Source organism: Aptenodytes patagonicus, chromosome 1, assembly GCF_965638725.1.
Source record: "Aptenodytes patagonicus chromosome 1, bAptPat1.pri.cur, whole genome shotgun sequence".
Lineage (NCBI taxonomy): Eukaryota > Metazoa > Chordata > Aves > Sphenisciformes > Spheniscidae > Aptenodytes > Aptenodytes patagonicus.
The window spans coordinates 77,543,261-77,565,639 of record NC_134949.1 but is presented as its reverse complement, the minus strand read 5'-3'; the positions used below and the strand labels follow the sequence as shown (position 1 = coordinate 77,565,639).

The 22,379-nt window shown below is 41.7% G+C and overlaps 1 protein-coding gene across 14 annotated transcripts in view; it reads right to left on the bottom strand.

Moving 5' to 3' along the window:
- PPFIBP1 (PPFIB scaffold protein 1) overlaps positions 1-22,379 on the bottom strand; it is a 117,993-nt gene that overhangs the window by 21,106 nt on the left and 74,508 nt on the right. For 5 of the 14 annotated variants that reach the window (XM_076343514.1, XM_076343544.1, XM_076343529.1 and 2 more), the window contains 13 exons: positions 20,704-20,790; positions 19,365-19,478; positions 18,675-18,806; positions 12,547-12,639; positions 11,954-12,046; positions 10,080-10,194; positions 8,487-8,519; positions 7,097-7,158; positions 6,299-6,383; positions 3,964-4,121; positions 2,897-3,027; positions 1,287-1,340; positions 66-126 (listed from right to left, as the gene is read on the bottom strand). In XM_076343514.1, the coding sequence (XP_076199629.1) occupies positions 66-126; positions 1,287-1,340; positions 2,897-3,027; positions 3,964-4,121; positions 6,299-6,383; positions 7,097-7,158; positions 8,487-8,519; positions 10,080-10,194; positions 11,954-12,046; positions 12,547-12,639; positions 18,675-18,806; positions 19,365-19,478; positions 20,704-20,790 (1,218 nt within the window). The remainder of the gene's footprint in view (positions 1-65; positions 127-1,286; positions 1,341-2,896; positions 3,028-3,963; positions 4,122-6,298; positions 6,384-7,096; positions 7,159-8,486; positions 8,520-10,079; positions 10,195-11,953; positions 12,047-12,546; positions 12,640-18,674; positions 18,807-19,364; positions 19,479-20,703; positions 20,791-22,379) is intronic. The other 9 variants (XM_076343556.1, XM_076343601.1, XM_076343565.1 and 6 more) reach the window with 6 other exon arrangements.

Sequence of the window (22,379 nt, the reverse complement as noted above, 5' to 3'; positions counted from 1 at the left end):
CTGCCACAACAGAGACGTCACCCCTATTTCTAAGCGGATGGGAGGAAGTAAGAGACCAAACCAACCGCTTCAGATGTCTCTTTTCTCAAACTGCTCAGACTGCTGGACTTCTGCAGCGAAGAAGTTCTGAAACAACAACATAAAAACCAAGTAAAGTTACTGGAATTAAATTTGCTAAGATAAACACACTCTCAGGAATCAGCTTTAAAGAAAGCATTAAATTACATGATGAGATACACTAAAACCAAAGACATTTTGAATTAAGGCAATCAATGCACTAATCAGAGCCCACACAATTTGATGAGATACTGTAAGAACCTCCACATCGTAATTACTGCTGCTAATGCTTCAGTGACATGATGCCTACCTTTGGATATTTTTGGCTTCTTATTTAATGTTGTATTTTCAGAAGCACAAGCAGAAGTTACACAGGCAAAGGAAGTGATATAAACAAAAGCTTTCAAAAACAGTATTTTTAGCAACAGGCTTCTGACTAATTTAATCCTTAAAGAAGCCAAGCATATTAAGTCAAGCATGTGTGTTTTATTATTTTATCTTCAGTTCCATTTTCCATTTCGGACCAGATATTCCCCAAACTCTGGTGGGATTTACAGTCTAGAACACTTAAGTCTGGTTGAAAAGAAAGTTACCATTAAAGTTTTTCCCGCAACCAGGTATAAATTCAGAGTAACTTCACTGAATTTTACAAAGTTACCTATCTTTATACTAACATAAGGGGAGTAGAATTTGGCTTTGGGAATATTCTTATGGCACTGACTAAGTCACTCAAAATAAAAACAGCTGCTGAGCCTCACACTGTGTACCAGACAAACCCTGTTGACTTAGTTTCCTTACTAACAAATCGCTTTGACTCAACTTCCAGTTCATAAATAGTCCCACTGATTTCCCTAGGGAATACGGATATGTGGCAGAAGTTAAAATTACTTTCTCACTGTAGTCAGCTGATCACCTTTCCCCCACTATCAAAAGAAAAAAGCAAATCACGTGCACATGTTCTACGGAAAACTAGAGATGCTTCACAATGTAAAAGAAATTAACTGCACATGTGCACAGATAAAGCATTGGAAAATAACAATCATGAAAACATAGGACATGAGCAGAAAAATACCATCACTAAATATCATCTTGGCTAGAATTAGTTGACCTATTTACATGTGTATGTAAAATACGGGGTGTGCATTGGGGGTGGGTGGGGGTGTGGTGGTGTTCAAGTCGACAATCACATATAAATAAGTTTCCTAGACATTTTTTATTATGATACTTACACTGGACTATCACACAGCTGAGTTTCTGGCGAGGAACCTGTCGATCTTCCTTCACTGTAAAAACAAAAAAGATACGGAAAAAAGTAAGGCATTTGGGGATCCCATCCAAATACCTTGCTGATACAGAAATCCTATCATCTCAGCCTACTTTAATCCTGTTTTCACTTCAGCTGTTATGGTACTAACACATGGTAAATTCTCCCCTCTACGGTGGCAAGTCTTGTAAAAGATAAAGGACAAAGGTGAGCTCAAGAGCCCCAGGAAAGACAACTCGCACTGTAAGTTGATGACAATACTGCACTATTGAGCTTAAATACATGTAGAGGTTACAGCACGTGCAGGGTCTGCAGCAGCACCAAGCAGTGGAGGTCACTGGCTCCCTGTGAGTCACCCACAGCACAGGGCATTTTGCTGCAGGTTAGTGCTTTGTTTGGTTTTTTCCAAGACGGGACACAGATGAAATCCCTGCTGGTGATGGCTAGAGCTGCATAAGGCACAGCAGAGCAGAAACCAAGCAAAGCTGGTCTTCTGGATAGGATGCTTTCCTTGACTGGAACTGGAAAAATCACACATCAACTTGTGCTTGCGCTGATTTTTCACACTGAGGTCGATGACGGCTTTAAGCCAACAAGATTTCCTTGCCTCTGGATTCTTAGTATTTGATACTCATCTAGATAAAGCCAGGGATTTGGACCCGGAAGAAAAAACCCTAGCACAGCCTTTGTCTAGCTGCGAGTCTGGTGTGCTTTTCAGTACTCCCTGCAGTGCCAGTCCAGATCTGCAGGGGCCAGGTTTCCTCACCCAGGCAAGGAGGGTGCAGGCTTAGAAGAGCTGGAGGAAGCCGACGGCCACTTCTCACCCAGGAGGCTGCCACTGGGTTCAAGCATGGGGGCCCCTGGGTGCCACAGCTCAGCCACAGCCCTGGGGTGCAGCCACGCATCCCCACCCCGGCTTCACTGGGATGCTGTGCCTACACATTTCGTCTGGCTTTCAAAATCTCAGGCAGGGCTCTCGTAAGAGTGAGCAAAGAAACATGTTTGCACTTCATCATGCCAAAGGATGGCAGCAAGGATCTCTCTTTCTCTGATCTTTTGAAACGCCGCTTGGGTTTCCTTCTGGGGCTCCACTAACAGCTCAAGGTTAGAGCTGGACAGTCCTTTTGTTGCACTTTTGGCAGTGCCTTACACCAATCTTTAGCAACTGTGGAAAATGTCTGAATGCAAATCATCAGGAATGCATTTGTGCTAGCACAGCCAACAGTATCAGCCAGACCTAGATGATGTAAACCTAGATAAAAATAATGATTCTGTGCCCTTCATTACATTAGATCAGTTTTTCTCTCCTTCTGTTCAATTCTTGCGAAGCAGCTGGTATAGAGTATGAGTGCTGCTACAAGCAACAGCAACCAAACTAACACTTGCTTACTGAAAAAGATTTAATCAATGCACTTCACGAACATAAGCTTAGTTTGCTATAGCTAGTCAAGTGAATGCTGGCCTTGTTTAACTGACTTAATGACTTGACGATACACTAACTGACAGATTATTACTCTCATTAAACGTCACAGAATATTGGATTTACAATTGAAAAATACACGGAAACAATAATACCTCATTTCACTTGCAGGATCTGGCCTACACTGTGTTTTCACTTTCTCTGCAACAGTTTCTGAGCTCTTGGATGTTGATGAAAAAGAAGGGATTGAAATCTGTAAAATACTGGTGTGGATCTGTAAGGAATTCTAGAAAGAATGAAGAATACGTGTTACACTGTTTTGACCTAAAAATTAAGCATGAATGAAAAAAGAGTAACAGATAAACTATGAAAAGAATGATCTGAAATAAGATTTTTAAAAGTGATTTTTTTCTTTCTTTCTGTTGTAATACAACGATTTACTACTTGAAAGACGGCACTGAAGATAAAACATGAATCACTGCACAGATAAGCTACAGCATAGACAAAAATCTCACAAGTCTCCCAAAGCTGCCTGCTAAATCGATCTCTACCACAGACCCCATGAAGGGTAGCTCACTTTTCAGGTTTACTCCTGTCCTCAGCCACTCAGAGAATACCAAAAAGCTGCTGAACATTCAATTTAATTTAGTTTTCTTCATAGTGTATTCATGCTGTTTAGTTAAGTAAGCCAAGTCGCTGCTCTGACTCAGAGTTTTAAGAGAAGAGATCTATAGTTTTATTACTGGAAAATGTGATTGTAAAAATCAGAGACTGGACCACAACCTACTTATTTAACTGAATGGATGTAATGAAGATTGCATCCTTTTAAATATGACAGGTTATATTAAATAAGTCCCAACATGTTTACTTCAAGTTCCTGACAAATTAAATGCAGCCCCTAAAACAGCTATGTCTGCTATGAAAAGTAATTTCTATGTTTGACAGGAAAAGTAGTTTAGACCCATTCTCATGACAAATACAGCTATTTGCTGTCTCCTGATCCCATTTAATGATTAAGAAATTTAACTAAACTCAAATGAAATGCCTCAGCAGCTTTCACAAGAAAACAACATTCTCCAAAAGGATATGGGATATTACTAAAAACTGTACAACCCAGAAAACATCTTTTCAGAAACTTGAGTTTTGGCATCTGCAATATGAATCCAGCATAAGCAATGTTTTCAAGGAGTGATGGCATTAAATGAGGAAGAAAAAAAGATACCTCTTCGTGAATATTCACGTTAAACTCATCGTGGATTGGAGATGCTGTTACTGGGGTTGGGGATGGGCTTTTCTCTGGGTCAGTCAGACTTGGTGTGTCCAATAAAACCGTGGAAACAGACCCTGAATTCAAGAAGTCTTCACCATCACTTTCCTTGCCTAAAGGGAGAGAAGATAGAAACTTGTTGGCTTTACTTCTGGATACATGATGACCCTTGCTCCCATGCAAGGCGCAGCCGGCGTGCTCATTTATGGGCCAAAAAGGGAAGAGGCTAGGATTATTTTTTTTTTTTAGGACAGACTACAATAGGAGAAGGGGAGTCATTGCCAAATGTCGCTTCCCAATTCAACCACCACAGCATAGCAGGGGTGGAGCAGAGGGAGGACATACATCTGACAGCAAAAAGCCCAGCAAATGCCCTCAGGGCATTTAGTGGGATCAGTTTCAACAAACTGAATAAACTGGAGTAATTACTTCCTGTCCCGTGTTCTGGAATATCATACTAAATACTTCTTTTCCCTTATTCACTAGGGAAAGACCGGGGGTCAAGTCTGCCTGAAACTTAAGATGAAGGCTGCAGTGCTTGTGGGGGAACAGGACAGGCAGCTGGAGACCGTGGTCGAGGGCTTTCATGCAGTCCCGCAAATCAGCTGGCGCCCTCAGGGGCGAAGGTCAGGATCTCCTTGCTGCAATCATGGCCTCCCCACAGGGATGGCCTCTCAAAAGCCAGGCAGAAGTGAAGAGGGGCACCAGGAACCTCTGTTTTCCCTGGGTCTTAGCCCCAGTCTTGGCAGCATGTCCAGATGGGGCTCTGCCCTCCACTTCTCCTGCCTTCGCCCAAGACAGCAGACCCAATAGCCCAAACGAAAATCCACCACCACAAAAATACATATTTTGCCTCCTCACTCATTTCTGGCTATTGACAATCTTCACTCTTTGAAAGGATCCCTGGGGGCTCCTACATCCCTCTCCTAGGAAGGTCCTCCACCTCCAACATTTGCATGGCCAACAAAAGCCACAAGCCCTTGTCTGTCCTAAAGAAGCTCAGGCAACGAGCTCGGGTCAATTCAAGGTCTGTGGAAGGCCGGGTTGGCCTTCTCTAGCCTTCAGAGGACTCAATGACAAAGGAGGTTTCCATAAGGCAATGCCTTATGTGGCACACAGTCTGTGGCACACAGACTTTTAAGCTGTGCACACATTATATGTGCATACATTATCAGAATGCTAATGTCTAAAATTTGTTGGGGACAGGTCTTTCAGAGGACAGTGACCTACAAAATGCAACTTGAGTGCTGAAAGAATAGGATGATGCAGGGAAAAAACCCACCAGGCCAGGATTATTGCTGTAAAGGGACACGCTCATTTTCTAACATCTAAGTGTTTTCATCTGAAAACCCAGAACCATTTCAGCGTAATGTTCTACACGTGTTTCTTTTAATTTTCTTTTAAGGGAGAAAGGAGAGAGATAGGGTATTCAATGCAATTACATCAAACTGATGACCATCTCAACATTTATCACCTTTGGGGATCAGAAGCTCCTGGATCTGGAAACCTCCACCAGTCTTGGAACATATGAAATGGACCGTTACATGTTACGGTATGTATTATAGGTACCATTTCAACCACACAGTTAAGCTCATTATCTGGTGGCAGAGAAGGCTTTTTTTTTGGGTGGGGTGGGGTGGGTGAAAAAAGACTGGTAGGAAAAGCCAGCCTGGCCCCCCGCTGCAGTAAGGAAGGAGAACTATTCCACAGATGCTGCACGTGGTGGCTTGTGAGGGCTTCACTACATGCCAAAGACGTGGCGTGTCATCACAACACAGTCCTGGCAGTGCATCCACCTTGCTACAGACATTTTTGCAGCCCTCGGGCATTGCTATTACAGCGTGCGCAGCCGCTGGGGCGGTGCTGGTTTGGCTTGTAGGAATGTGCATGCTCAGACACTGCTCTGCTCAGCTACCAACCCCTCCCCAGGAATACATGCAAAAGAGGGGAACAGCAATTTTTAGCAGTTAATGTAGCAGCCAGCCCTGAAAGGCATTTCAGGAGGCTATGGAAAGAGCCCAAGAGCTTATCGTATTCGAACTAATTTTACAAGGGGGAAATAAGAAACGTGACAGTAATAGTTACTACTACCAGATGGTAAATGGGACAGCAACCAAATGTGCAGCTGCCTGGACATACCCGTTCACAACATTTGAAGAACTGGCTTTTACTCTACCTAAGAGATGCCTCCAAAGATAGTAAGTCTAAGAGTCAATATAACACTACCACAATGCACCTAGAGTTTAAAGGAGAATAGAGTTTAATTTTTTTTTTTTTGATTGTACAATACCTTTTTTACCTTGAGCCAATATCACCATGTCCTGAACTTTCTTGTACCTATTCAGAGACTGCCGAAGCTCTTCTATCTTCCGATCCTAAAATAAAGGAAAGTTGTGACTGTGCTCCTTCCTTCAGCAAACCAAAAATAAGAAATACGAATACTAGATATTCTTCAGTTTAATTGGTTGTGAGACTAAAAGAAATGGGAAGTGTGGATGGGACAGGACCCAGAACTCAGAGGCTTTGAAATATCAAAACTTGTATTTAGCAAAAACTATCATCTGGTTAATCACCAGAATTGTCCCAGCCTTGAAAGTGGATTTCAGCTCTCTTGTTAAGTCAAAGGTAGAGTATAATAAATTCGCCATGTACAAAGAAAGCAGTAATCAAAGGATTTAGAGCTTTGGTGATCAAAAGAAAAATCCTACAAAATGCATATGCATATGAATGCGCAAAACCATACATGAAAACAATTCATAATTTACAGAAAGCCTTTTTGGAAACACAGCCTGTGATGTCTCATGGGACGTGTATGGAGCTCTTTACGTTTTCAGAACACGGTGTAAATTGCAGTCGCACTGAATTGAATGACACAACAGTGTAAGGACTCTGTGTACATGCGACAGAGCTCATAAATGCTCAGTTATAGTCCCTTAAAGGCACTGCAGTGCTTCTGACTATAGCGAGTCATTGATTCTTACAAATTTGATTTTTTTAATTGAATTGTGACAAGTTCATATGTGAAGATTTTCTTACAGATTTAACTCAATCTGATGCATGATTACTGAAAAAATAATGACTTTGCTACCTTCTCTTCATTTGCTGCCATTAGAGATTCTACCGCCTTCTTCATTTTCTGTACCTCTATATCTAAAAACACAATACAGTTCTTTAAGTCAATTTAAATAAGACAGTGTAAGGAAACAAGAAAAACAAAAAACCTAGAAGCAACTCGGTAATATCTGAAAGTAAATTTACAAATTAAAAGACAAAACACAAGTCACTTAAATTCTATTTTAGATGGAAGTATATAGAAGAAAACCTTCTTTCTTCAAAACCTTTTTTCTAACATTTTTATCAAGGCAATTATGAAATTCAGGAAATTTCCTTCCCCAGCTCCCCAGCCTTAGGAAAATGGAAAAGTCAAGAGTAAAACTACTGCTTGACTTTCACTATCTCCATCTTTCAAACAATCAAATAATTGCAAAACAAAAAGTCCAAAATAGACAATATTACATTTGGAGTGCAATAAAACACATCCTCATTACAACAGTCAACAAACCCCCCAAATGGCATCTCGAAAACCCACTATACAAAGCAATAGGATTAATGGATATGATGAAGAAAGCATTGTGCAGTGATGCTTAGTCTTAATTCAGTATGGATGTAGAAATGAGGACAGCACAATGGAATGATACAAGTATTTGCTGTGATGAGCAGTCATGCTATTATATATATTGTAGTTCAGACTTGGAAAAGGTCCCTAATACAGATGATGACAGTGTTCTGCGCTTCATCTATAATCCTTATTTACAAAGAAGTATGAATACACGGAAACATGTATGTTCTAACAAGGTTAGATTTTGGAGGTGTTCTGGACTAGAAATTCAAAAAGAATGGAAATAATCTCCATTTTTGCTAAAATTGCATAAATGAAGTAAACTTTAAATTTCATTACAAACATAGGCAGGTGGCCAAATTCACAGGCAAAAAAGCATTTTACCTTGTTTTAACTTCCTAAAGTTTCTTGGAAAACAAACAGAGTGGGAAGAACATTTACCTCCTTAATGAAATGCAAGAAGAAAACAAGCTGCCTGGCTGGCTTTTGAGATGAAAGACATTTAGACACATTGGGCTAAAACAACAACTGATCCAGTTCCAATGATTTTCACTCAGTTACACTAACTGAAAATCTGGTTTACTGGATTGTGACTGCATTTCACTGAGAGGCAACTGTTTTGTGATTCTCCATGAGACCAAATCTTTCTTCGCCTATCAGCTTTGCTTCAGAAAACTTTGTCTTTCAAGTGTGATATATCCACCCTTATTCTCAAATTTTACTGTAAGTATAACTAAGGGTTATAGATGATGCAACCTAACAATGTTTGTTAAAGCAGTTTTGCAAACACATGCAGAAAGCTATTCTGGAAAGCACTTCTGAAATGCAAATGCTTGTGGAAATACACCAGAAACCTTACTTTTATCTTTGAGCTTCTTTTTACAATTTTCATCTGTGCAGGAAAATCCATTGGATTTGAAATTAGCATGAAGGTTATGACATTAAATAACTTTTAACACAATACTGATACTTAAGGAATCAACTATTCCTCACATATTATTGCAGAAGCAAGCAGTTCAACATTTCAACCTGCACTCCCCTGGTGCTAACGTTCCTAATGACACAAAATAGTCTCACTGCTCTCATATGCGGCTACCTGTCTCAAGGATATATTTTTCAACTGTACGTTTTCACTGGTAAAGCCTCAGAAAAGGCTTATGCCAATAGATTACTTTTAAGCTAACACTTTACTGGCAAAAGCCAGATAAGTGATAATGTATGCGTATTTGTTCAGAAACCACAATTCAGCTAATGGGGCAGATAACCTGTGTTATCTGCAAACAGCATTACTTAACATTGGTTCAAGGCAGAAAAAACATGGTTCATCATGGCAGAAGATCTCCTGCTGAGCTACGCTGAAAACTAAACTAAAGCTGAGAACCAGAGGGTAATGGAGTTCAACGTACACAGCAGCCCCCAGGAAGAAAAGCTCCATATAAGTAGTCATAAATGCAATGAAGTCAGACCTTGTTCACATTTAAATGTTCTTAAAAAAAAATTAAAAAAAAAAAAAAAAAAGAAGAATCACGGTTCAAAGTGGTCACTTTTAGTGATCTTACGCAGTGTTTTTGAAAACAGATCATTTTATTAAATAAAACGTGACAACCTACACACAGCATTTTCCTCCTCGGGTCAGGGGAGGAGACTAATTAATCCCTTGTGGCTTTATTTTTCTAAAAAACATATTTTAAAAGCACGATCTTAAAATCAGCAATAACTATCAAGTGAGATATATTCAGAAGTGAAATTGCAGCAGGTCAAAAAAGTCTGTGGAAAATTTTTGTGAGGCTTTAAAGAAAAATTTCTGGTTTTAAGTAAGTTCCCAAATTTAAGTTTCCCCCAAATAAATATTGATTTTGTTTCTGCTTTGCAAGCAAATAAAAGAATTATCCGATACATAAAATTTCTGTGCTAATTCAAGCTTAATTAGGATTTAGAGTTAACCAGTGCACAAACCCAGAATCAGTCCTCAATTTCACCTATTTACGGCTAGGTCCACACTGAAGATTTCCTGGTACACATCATACTCTGGTTTGCAGCATGGCTTTTCCCCTTCCTTACCAGTAAGGGGTGTACAAGCAAAGCCCAGCAGATACTGACACAGAAAGTTTCCTTCTCAGTATAATCTTTTTGGGGAACTTGTTGAAATTAGCTTAAGGATTTCTTTGCTGATATAAACTGCATCTTTTGAGGCACTATGCAAGCCACGTAAAGAGCTAACTAGCGATTACTTAGGCTAGTTTAAAGTTGATCAAGAACTTGCTATGACAGTAGGTTCAGCAGTTGCATCGTGAACACCCACTAAATATATTAAAAGAAGTAAACACGAAGACGGAAAGTATATGAAAATTGAGGCTTTTATCTGTTATTTCCTGCACAACCACTCATGGAAAGACGACCTCAGATGAGGTGACTGAGGAGGACATGGTAAGAGTACCTTCCTTCTTCTTACCTCTGTCCAGTATTTCAATTCCTTCTCCTTTCAGCTTGCAAACCAATTTTTCTTGCAATCTTTTTACCTCGCCTTCCTTCTGTTCTAGCTTGTCTTTCAAAGCTGCTAGCTCATCCTGTAACAGACACAGAATCACTCAGTGACAGCTTCCACACGCATCTGAGACGTTTCCAAAATTCCCTCCTATGAAGCACAGTGGACAGGTCCTCAGCCGGTAGAAATGACCGCGGGCCCCCTGACATTTACACTGGCTGAGGGTAGACCCGCCAAACTGACTCTGAACATCACAACAGACCGCTGAGTCCATAAGGGGGCAAAACCAGGGGGCCTCTGGTCTAAAAGTGTCCGTCCCGTATAACTGAAAAGACCTTTTACATCTAAATTTAAAAAAGAGAGTAAAGCAAAAAAAGCAGTTTTCTTATTTATTTAACCTTACAGAGACAGAAAAAGTGCAGGTGATGAGGCTGAATGCTAAAATTTACAAACTTTGGTATTTATGAATTTTGGTATTTATAAGGCATTTTGCAAGTTCAAAGCTGGACAATTATGGAACTGTGCTTACACCAGGCTGAGGACAGTTTCAGAAATAACCACTGCTTCTATGAAAGAAAAATCAATCACGACACCATCAAGCACATAAACACATACTGGAAAGCAGTTCAGACGAAAGTGTGGTACCTCTGCCACAGTTTGGGTTTGCTGATCAAGCATTAGGAAAGGAAGCTTAGAGTTGAGATTCATGGGAATAAGACAGATGGTGTTTGGGGGAGTTGGGGTGTATTAGATAAATGCTGTCAAATTTTAACTTAGATCTAACCATCTGCACTAACAAGTGACTGGCACGGATCCATGCATTTAACTTTTTAAAATTTGAGTCAAATCCTACCCAGTTTAGTAACATGTTTCTTTGATGTCCGAGGATATCTTGTGCAACAGCATCATCAAGACAGGACCCTCAGTGCAAATGTACCCAACACTGAAAATTTAATTTGTTCAGTTTGTAAACAAAACAAAAGAAGGCAAGATTCATAATTTTGGCATTTACAGCTTCTAACTGAAGTTTTAAATCCTTAAAGGAATAAACTAGACTAGAATACTGTGGCTTAGGTATATTCCTGAGCTTCCCTCAAAAGATCTGTTGCAAATATATAGTGATGTCTGCGACCCAAACTATGGCCCAGACTACAGAATTTCCTGAAATTGGTTCCTGTTTGCTCTAAAGCATCATTAAAAAATAGATCAATCTTAAAATTGTCAAGAAATCAAAGCTTCTTCCAGAACAGTGGTTGGGCAATACAATCCTCCAGTGCTCCAACTTGGTACTGATTCTGCCAGTGGAGGACCCATGCTTCTCCAAAACAAGACCATCTCTTGGTCACTTGAGAAGCTGCTGTTATACCCATGGGCAACTAGAGCTGCATGTGGTTGTTGTGTATTTCTTCCCCTGAATTAGAAACATGATATGTAAATTTACACGTGGGAGAGGGGACAGAATCACTATTTTCTAGCCAGTTTTCATGAATAAATTTTCTCTAAAAAGGTGAGAAAAAGTTCCGTTTGAATAATGGACGTAAGCTACAGGAGAGGCAATCTTCCCTTGGAAGTGGAATCATTTTAACCCAAGTCTAATTCCACTATGCGTAACCTGTGCAAAGTTCACAACACTAAAATCCTCTCCCATCCAATATAAAAGCTGTTTACAAGGAGTATCTACATAAAGAGCTTTCCACATCTAACGGGAAAGGGTGCACTGCATATCAACACACAGCAATTAATGAAGAACAGAGCGTGACAGCACGATGCAAGACAGACCGTAAAACGGTGGGACATGAAGGATTCAAAACAGGCCCAATGTTACCCAGAAACTACTACACCTTTAGCATCTGGCTTTTTTGCTCCATCCGCTGCTTTTCATACTGCATCTGACCCACTTTGATTTTCATACTAGAAAGTTTGGCCATTAAAGACTGGTAACAGAGACAGAGGAGTGAGAGAAAACTAAAGATAGAAAAGAGACAAGGCTAAATGGCAAAGAGAAGTTAGACACTTACAGAAACAGGCTGCTAGTGTTACTTAGGTGAATGCTTTCTCTTCAAAAGTGGCTGATTTTTAGCACATTTAGGAGAAAATAAATGCTCGGTTTTGGTCTCACCTATGGCATACGCCTTATGTACTGCAACTGGTGTTTCTTGACACATATGTGAAACAAGGGTCTAAACAGGTAATAAATTTACTGTTAACAGCCAGCTGCATGGTAAGTTATCCTTCATAAAAAACAATGCCCAGATCTGAAAACCATAGCATGAAATCTGGAAATAACCCCTATTGCTAAGTGAGTACCATGAAACGCCTGGGCCTGAGCATGCTCAGGATTTTGCAGGGTGCAGGCAAGGATTGGGGAAAAGAGAGTGAACTTCTAAAGCCTGACTTACACCCATCTCTGCTTCTTCCCCTCAGCCTCACTTACTTTGGTCGTTTTCAGTTTTTTCTCATACTGGAGTCTTTCATTGTCCATTTCTCCCACTCTCAACCGCAATTCATTTATTTCCTGGATCAAATCCTGAGTGAGGGGAAAAACAAGACCAGAAACAACAAAGAAATTCAGTAAACAAAATAGAACAATAGCTACCCATTGGTAGGACCGTAAAAACACAGGAGCAATAAAAGGCACTCCGTACGCAAAACCACACCACCTAAATTCATAGCTAAGTCAAGCAGATTCAGAGCTTCCTAGATATCCAGGGACTGTATTTCTCAGTTTCTGCATTACTGCACTGAAGGCAAGAGGGCAGAGGACAAAGGGAGACATAAATTGAAGTTATGTTCCCTGTGCTGAGGGCCAAGAAAGGCCTCCTGCCCCTCTGGCTGCTCAACTGCTTGGATGTCCACCACTATGAGTGGGTAATGGAAAACTGCAGCAGCCGTCCTTCAATACACAGCAGCCACATCCTCGCCTCCCCAGTCCCTCCTACCCCAGGCTTGCTAGCCGTCACCTGCCTTTTCAAAATATGAAGCGATTACAGTGTAAATCCACGTTTCCGCCACTCAGATGACCCCCTCTAACTGAGGGCTGAACAGAAGAGCCATCACTGGTTTCTACAAACACAAAGGCATATGTGTTTAAGCATCAATGGCGCCACTACATCTGAGCTTTGCAAATTCAGCCTGGTTTGGAAGAAACTCGGAGCCACCACCAACACACATCTAAGCTCTTCAGAAGAATAGCTCAACCTCCTGGCCATCCTCCTGGAGAGACCGACTAGGTTTGGAGATCAGCCCTGAGTGCCACCAGCTCTACAGCTCCCTTCCTGCAGTAGTCAAATGAACCCTGAGTTTGACTGCCCCACCAAGGTGCAAGGCACTCTTTCTCCAAACCTCCCCATCCTCTAGATGGGGAAATGGGATCTTAAGTGGCCAGCTGCAGACCTACGGGAAGCCTGGGGGACAGCCAGAACAGTGTCCCTCCACATAAGGAATAACAAACCACAGCTTATTGAGAAAATGATCTTCCTGCTCAGCAGGGGAACACATTACCAGAAAGCTGTGGCTTTCGCACAACTCAAAGATGTCCAGCAAGCTTCTGCCTCATGTATATTTCACTGACCTTTAGTTTATGTATGGACACCAGATCAGTGTTATGTTTGTGTGAAAAAAGAAAAAGAGGCAGTTTCTCAGCAGCTACTGTAATGCTGTATCACCAGGAAACTCTTCAGAAGAGGAGGTAAGCTCTTTGTGCACCCTAGAAAACATAAGAGAACTTGAACTGCAGTATAACGGTTTTTAAAGTACCAAGAAGATAGTACGGTACTTAGGTTGGCTTGTCTTCCTACATGGTAAGGCAAATCCTATCCATGTCAAGCAACGCTGTACATCGAGCTAACAACTGTAAGCACAATTTTTCAGAGCTAAGTGTATAATTAGCAGAGTTTTATAATTTATAAGGTAACAAGCCAGCAGCTGACATTTAGAGGGTATTCATGGGTCCCTGGTGACACCTGCCTTCCAGCCCCACGCCACATTTTCTGAGCTTACAAGCCTCTGGTTATTATTTTGTGCTCAATGAATCTGACTGCAACAGAGCAGCATCTGTATTTCTTTAGCAAGATCCAAGCTCAATTACCAGAACTACAAGGAAAATAAAAATACAGAACATTTTGATGCTATTAGTAATTACTACTGCTAATGTGTGACTTTCTGATTTGGATACACCTGCAATTCCTCGCTGATTCTTCCGTGTGTGACCTTTACAAAGCACATCACTCTTCTAAGCATAAATGTACATGGATGTCAGTCTGCATGACTACATTAATTGAGCTGTTCCTTATCAACACCAAGTGTTCGAGATCTCTAATAAATCTATGTTCCCAGGCCTGGTGGTCAGCTTTGACACTACGACAATTGATTTGTTTGGGGCTTTTCTTTCCTGCAGCCATCATTTTTGCTTTGGCACGATCCAATGTCAAAATATGCTGAGTAGCAATAACTGCTGAGATTGTCGCCTACATATTTATGACTTGAACTATGTGACTTTTAAAATACTGGAGGAGGAGAGGGAAACCAGTTATCCATATTCAAAAGGCCCCTCTGAGCAAAAGGAATAACCAACCAAAACTCTGCTCCTTTTATGAAAAAAGCCCCAAACCGGGCTGTCTCCCCTGCTACTGAATTACTATTTAACTTTGGGCAAGCTACTGGAGGTAAAGATTGTCAAAGGCACTGAGGTTCCCTAGTAAGTCCTAATCCTCCCAGTGTAATTCACTTTCCTGCTTGCTGCCCTGAAACATTTACCCTTTTCTTCCGCTATTCTCTGTTCAACTGATTTTGACTACAAACCTTTCACAGCAAGGACTGTGCCTTGCCCCCTCCTGCAGCAGCCCCAGCAAGGAGATCACAGCATTGTTTGAAACCTGAAGGTGCCAATCATTCTAACTGCTTATGACCTGAAGACCTTTTGGGACCAGTGTGATGCCTGAGGTGTGTATGTCCCCATGGCACTCAGGGTGTTGTACGGGTTCATCAGGATCTGAGATCAGACCAAAAACCCACTGTGTTCCCTGACTGACTTGGATGAACCAGCAGTAAAACAGTCACCCACATGGTGGCCAGTGCATGGCACCTGCTCTGCTTGCATTTAATACCTCCTCTTCGGGCACTCATAAATGGGTTAAAATACCTGCCCTGGACATAACGCATGTTCCTGTCTTAAAAACCTGCAAAACAGGAAAGAGCCATTAAATGGTCCTCTTCTAATCCAGCGTCAGGTCCCTCCATGCAAACACCCAACAGCTGTTCCTTGCACAGATCCATGAATGGAGCTGACAGGGTGGGACATACAGACTCCTATTTCCCAAAGTCTTTTCCTTCCCTGCTCATGTTACTTGCGCTTTTCATGGCAGGGCCAGGGAGGCACAAAAAAGCAATGATAACTTTAAGCTTCAGAGGTCAGAGACTCCCTTACTGGCACTGGAAACACAAACTACATTTGTAGTTTTGCTCCGCTCCAAAATTCATCTGCACAAAGGAGACTGGTGGCGTTTAAATTATGAAGAAATTCCCCATGAGTGAGCCAGTTTAACCTCTGGCTGCTGCTTCAAAGACCATGTCTGGTTATGGACTCCTCCCTAAATAAACTCCCTTGTACGGTATTTTCTTACGTAAACTCAGCCCAACTCAGACCACCCGTGTTCCTTACAGAAAATAATACTGGTGTCTGCTGAGAAAGTGGAAAGACTGGAACGATTTAAGGAACAGAACCATTCTAAATCTCTATTAAGTATACAATTAGCTTTGAAAAAGCTGTGTAGTTGTGAACATCTAGATGGGAAAGTCCTAGAGTACAAAGGGAAAAAAGCTTACACATCTAGTGAAGCATCTCTTTAGAGAAAGAATGGTGAATATGAGAAAGCTACCAAGCTGGAATGGGAAGTTGCAATGACAGACATAAGTCAAAACTGGATAATATGAAGAATTTAATCTGAATGGTAATTCTGTAGGAGACAGTAGCTCCACAAAAGTTGTTTTAAGATGTCAATGTTTTTTTTATTTTGACTTTCTTTTACCTAAATAAAAACAGAAGCAATATTCACAGTTTTTCTTTCCCAGTTTGGGTATGAAATTTTTTCCATTTTGAACACTGCATGTAAATGCCATAATGTGTTTTACGGTAGAGTATTTTAAATATTCATGTAAATACTCAGCTCTGCTGAAATAATTGATCATCTATTACTTTAAACAGGAATATAATTAGATCAACACTGAATAAAATATTGTGTAGTTCTGAATAAGTCCTGCCTCCAAAATACCTGTCAGAGATTTCGCATGGCTGAGACCTGTACAACTAATTAGCCATTCATTTTTCTACTGAACAAAATGGAAATTAAGGCATATTATCCCTTTCAGTGTCTAAGCCTAAGCCTTTTTACAGCTATAAAGTGTTGAAACAAAGAAGAAATAACATAATAATTTCTATCCCACTAAACTACATAATTCTGATTTTCAAAGGGAAGGAGGAACATTTTAGTAATAGTTCATTAGTTCTAGTATAAATATCCAGGAAATAAATATATACAGCTCCTAATTATAGTAATTACCTTTTAAACATAATTTAGGTTATCTTATTTTTATCAAAGACATTAAGCGTATTTCAAGGTATTTCAAAGAGAAAGGTCTTCATAGCTGCCACGCAGGTAGGCCTCTTGCACCGAGCCTACGGAGTTGCAGTGCATGTTGTGGTCCTCACACTAACCACTTTTCTGGGAACAGAGGTAGCTCCACATTCACCTTCTCGGTCTGCTGTCTGAATTGTGCTATTAAGTTACGGAGAGACTGCAGTTCAGGAGGGAAATTGAAAGAAGAAGGAGTACATGAAAGCTCAGCAAAGAATCATATTCAATAAAAATAATAGAAAAAGAGGAAGCAAATCATGCAAAGCCCAGACCAATCACTTCTGTTACCTGTTTTGGAAAGCACAAGAAACCAGAGTGTTTATAAATGGAGATGCAGTGGAATCCAGTTCCGAAAGCACTCGCTCACTGCAGTCATTTGGACCAAATCTTGCCTCCCCAAAGCCATTTACTGCTGAAGTCAACTCATTTATCTATTGTTCAGGCTGCTTATGATAGGCGTCAGTATACAGGTGAAGAGTGTTACCTGTTGTATGCTGTAATTCATGAAAGAGCCGACCACTGTGTGGGCAGAGAGACCTCATGGGAGCTGAGAAAGCAGTCAGCTCTTAACACACTTCCTATGGATGCAGAAGACCTTCAACGATTCCCTCCACCTTACCACCTGCCAATTTCTCCAGCATTGCCACGCACAGTACTTGCCTGGACTGCAAAGTCAGCTGCTTTTAAGGCAATGCTGTGATCCTTCAAATAACATCGGGTATTAAACTAGAGGAAAAGGTAACAGGAGGCAACATGAATCCGATCCACAGCTTGGCAGCACCCAGATGTGCTACACTGCAGGAACGTACACCGCCATCACTACGTAAATGATCACCACCTTTCAAAGCTGAACATGATTTCAGTCACTAGTTTTCAACGTGTGGACTTCTCCCAAAGAAAGGAATTCAAAAGCAAGCCTAACTTTTGCTCTTACGCTTGCAATACAAGTGAGGAACGACACTTCACTGGAAAATATGTAGGAAACTGGAAGGGAGTTCATAAACCACTGGTTGAAGTGGAAAGGGCAAATTTTGTCTCCTGTGATGACATTATGGCTTCTTCCCTTCTAGAAATGAATGACAACTGGAACGTCCACTATACAAACATCCGACATTTCAGCTCAGTGATGAACCCAGAATTGGAAATTTTGTTCTGCTTCCTAGGCAGACTCCAAGCTATTTCTGATATGGGGTATGTCACCCTGGCAGCTAACCTCGGCCCGATTCTTGGAGTTTCCTGGAAAAACTGGGTTTGCCCACCTGCTTTGAGACTTTCTGGCTTCAAACAAGAGCAAGGTTCAGCTACACAGACCTGAGGCGCACAGAGGGCAAACGCCCCAGGACGGCACTGCCAGGGATGGCAGCTCCGGGCTGCAGCTCTGCCTGGCACTGTACACCGCTGGGCTGAAGCCAGGCTGAGATGAGTAACCGCTGGCCTCTCGGTCCTGGGCTTCTGTGGGGCTGGGGTTTGAAGTGAGGCTTCAAAGTGCCCTCACACTGAGTCACCTCATTCTCTCTGTTACTGAAACCAAACGTTATGTCTTTTAGCGTGCCATGCCTCTGCACATGCATGCTTTTTGTACTTGAAATGGGCTTAAGTGTTTGCCTCAGACATGCCTTACTAAGACGATGACAGTTTCAAGTTGGGACAGGAGAGTGCAGTATGTTCATGATTTTATTTAAATCCATCCTAAATGCCATCCCTCCTTAGATCTGATGGCAAGAATCAAAAACTGGGTTTGGAAATCTTTCTGTGTAAAATCAGAGTTTACCAAAGAGGACACTTTTTATTTTAAGAGATAAATGTTTTAACCTTAAAGATGAATTCCCTTCTTGCCTGGCAAAAAAAAAAACCAAACCTCCCAGGAAATTTTCAGGTAACGTGAAGCCACACACAGCTTTTACAATTTATTCAGTTGGGTTTTACTCACCTCTGTGTCTCTGAATCTGTCCTCATAGTCCAATCTATCCTTCTCTACAGATGTAAGCTTCAACTTGAGAGTGGAAATTTCTGCCATAAGATCTAGCTTCTGAGTTTCAAGGGATGTTCTGCTTAAAAGCTCCTGATTCAAGATAAAGAGGAAGAGAACAGAATTATTCATCCAAGGGGAAGAAATCAGTAATTTATTTCTACAGCTAAAGGCCTCTTTCATGGGGAAAAGCATCACACTCTTCCTTGCACTCTCTGAAGCCCTGGGACACGGCTATTATCCATCTGACAGACTACAGACACCTAGGATGCATCTGAGATCACGGGGGCACTATCATGGGTTGGCTGCCAGGACAAGAAAAAAAGCTTGTCTGTCACCACAGTTGCTCTGGGCAGCAAGGAGCTTTGAGGGGAACCTCACCCTGCCAGCACCCACCCTGCCAGAGGCTTTAATCCAAGCCTCTTTGAAGTTCAGTGGGGAAAGGCTCAAAGAAGAGCAGGACTGGATTCCTACAGTGTAAAGCAGCACTGACATCACCAAGTACAAAGACTTTAAAGCAAATATGGTAGAAAATTATCACTTAGTTAAGAGACATCAAGGGGTGCAACACCTTGAAGTGTGCTGCTCTCACCGAAGCAAAATGCAGTGCATTAAGACAGACAGCAAGACAGACATACGCCTGTGAAATACCTGCTGCAGCATCTCTTCCGTGGCATTCAGCTTCTCCCTGTGCTCCTCTAGACAGAACTCCAGATCCCGAATCTTTTCTCCTTGGGCTTCCACCTGGTCCGTAAGCACACTTACCTGCACAGCGGAGAAAAAGGGATGCATATTTAGTACCTTGCACCCATTGCCATATGTGTCACCTGAAGAACTGTATGTGGCTAACAGTGCTGGCTGGGCCACAGATGAAATAGGACCACAGCGGGAGGAGGAGCAGCAGCAGAGCTCTGCAGCGGACACAACGCATGGCAAAGGCGACAAGAGAGGAGGGAAAGCTCTCCCCTCATGCTTACTGGAATTTCAGCCAAAGTTCTGGTGGACACAATGCAATTCTGCATCTCCTCGCCTGACTTGTCCTGGAAGTTTACGCAAGGGGTGGCTGCTGCATTTTACAGCCAATAATTATGCCTTTACTGTGACAATACATTAACTAAAACCCACTAGCTCCTACCTTAACAACCAAGTAGCTAAACCTCACTGCATACAATTTATTCTGCTTTCCAAGTGACTGCACACAGTGTACCACAGCATACAGTTTCTCCTTTTCAGAACAATAAAAGCAAAGGAGGTTAAAACACACAGACTGAGGCTAGGCAAGACCAAGACAACACCTTTGAGACTGCAGACTGATTCCCATTTTGCCTTTTCTGAATTAAGTTTTTTTCTTAAACAGGCTCTTTCGAGGAAATCTGCGGTACCGCTGGGAACGAGGGCAAGCTGCCTAGAGCAGAGCTCAGCGTTGTCACAGCCCTTAGGCCAGGTCCCTGTCAGGGGACCGCACGATGCCTGTGCAGGCCAAGGGGTGCCAGGTAGTCCCAACCCTGATGGCAAGAGTAAACCAGCTGGCAAGAGCACTCGGGGCTGACCCAGTCTGGCCCAGCAGCAGGTGAGCAGGACCTCCGAGGGAGCTGCTCGTCTCCTCCTGCCCTTTGGACAGTCCTGCAGCTTTTGTCACCTTTCACAAGGACAGGACATCTGTAACCTGATGCAGACAGCATGTGAATGGTCATGGAAAATGGTGATCTTAAGGATACACATGAATGTAAGAAGGTGGTCACTCTGCAGACCTGCTCACCTAACAAGATTCAAAGAGATCAGATACACAGAAAGAAAGCCCTTTAGATTTTTCCTGCAATCTAAATTCACACCTATCCTTAATCTGTGTTAACTCTCAGGTATCAGCAAGCCTTCTGAACACTGTCCAAGATGACACAGCTGCAAATAAATCCTCAGAGGTTTTATCACATACTATCAAAAAGTCTTATGAATGCAAGAGCAGAAAAAAATAATTTAGGTGACTACTCACTTGCAGAACAAGAGATTCCTTATCATTTTCCAGACGAGCCAGCCTTTCTTGATACACATCTCCATTCCCAGATATATGTCCGTTAGTCTGAAAAAGACAGCAAATACTGTGTCATCAGCTATCGTACCATAAGCATCATTCAACATTATCAACACACTTAAGGAGTATTTTTTGTCTGCACAGTTCAAGAACAGATTTAAAGTATTCTTCAGCCCCCAAAGGGTTACAAATCAAACAGTCAACAAAGGATACACAACCACCATTCAGGACAAGAATTGTTCAGAGTCTTAAAGATGAGAAAGGAAGAACCTTTTGGTGACCCAATTCTGCAAAATTCACTTACTGTGCATTCAGCATTTTGTTAACAAAATTTGTGCTCAATGATGTACTATGCTAAGCCACACTTGCAAAGAGACGAATACCCCAAGACATTCAGCAAGTGAAAAAAATCAATGTACAATCTACAAAATGTGCGTTATGCTTCTTGCAAGTCAAACAATTTTTTCTAAAACACACAGTAAGAGACATCCTTTTACATCAGGCACGTTTTACTGGGTATGGGTGAACGTCTGCACTCTAAACACGTCTCTTTATAAAGCTGCCTGAGGCTAAAGATAAACAAGAATACATGTTAATGCCATCAGAGAGTTCAGAGGAATCAGCAACTTTCTTCATAACTTCAATGCTCTTGAGCAGCAAGAAGGATTTTACTCTATCCATATTCAAAGCTGTCTCAAAGCACTTTGTGATGGACGCCACAATCGGATCTCAGCTCAGAAAAGAAATTCTTATTCCCATCATTGCACTTAGAGGAGTCTGAGAAGCTGCTCTGAAATCCAGTGTGCTCAGTACAGAGGCTCCCACCAACTCCGAGGGACGTTGATTTCCCTCTACATATGTGATGAAAAGAAACTGGGCTACTAATCCTCGTGCCCCGGTGAGTCTGCAGCACAACCCTGTCATGAGAGGACACCCCCACGCAGGAGCTGCAGGCCTCGGGCTCCCGCTTTGAATCTCCCTTTCAAACAGCCTGTCTCCCTCGATTGCAGACGATGCCTCAGGAAACCTGCCAGCTAAAACTCCTTTTCTAAGTTACATGCCTGACTTTGGATGACAGGAAAAACTGCCTTGTTTGAAACCAGAGGAATAAAATGCCCACCAGCATCACTTAAAGATTAGATGCAAAGCAAACAGAAGGGGGCACAAACTATTTGACCTCACCTTAGTGCTCTCCTCAAGAAATCAGGCTGTGTCCTGGCAGCTTGTAAATCAGTGTGCAGTTGCAAATGTGGCTCCCAAGCATACATGTGTAACCTTTACAAGGTGACCGTAGCATCTCCCCTGAAATCACTAGAGCTACAGCAGACTAAGAAAGGATGCTCCCTAGTAATTTGTACCAATACCTCACACCATAATGATACCCTGAATCTGAATTATTTAGCAGTAAATGACTAGGCCTTCTGACCATCGAGAAATTAAGCACCAAGGCAGAAGTACTCTAAGCTTCCGAGTTTGCTGTTTTCCCCCACCAGAATTTAGCTCATGGCATAGGATTTCCATTCAAGACCAGTGAGATCTTCAGTTTTGTAACAGTTTTAATTTACGTGAAAGAAGTCGAAGAGCTTCCAAAATAAACTTGTTAGCTGCTCAACTACCAGATTATGCTTTAAATTTTG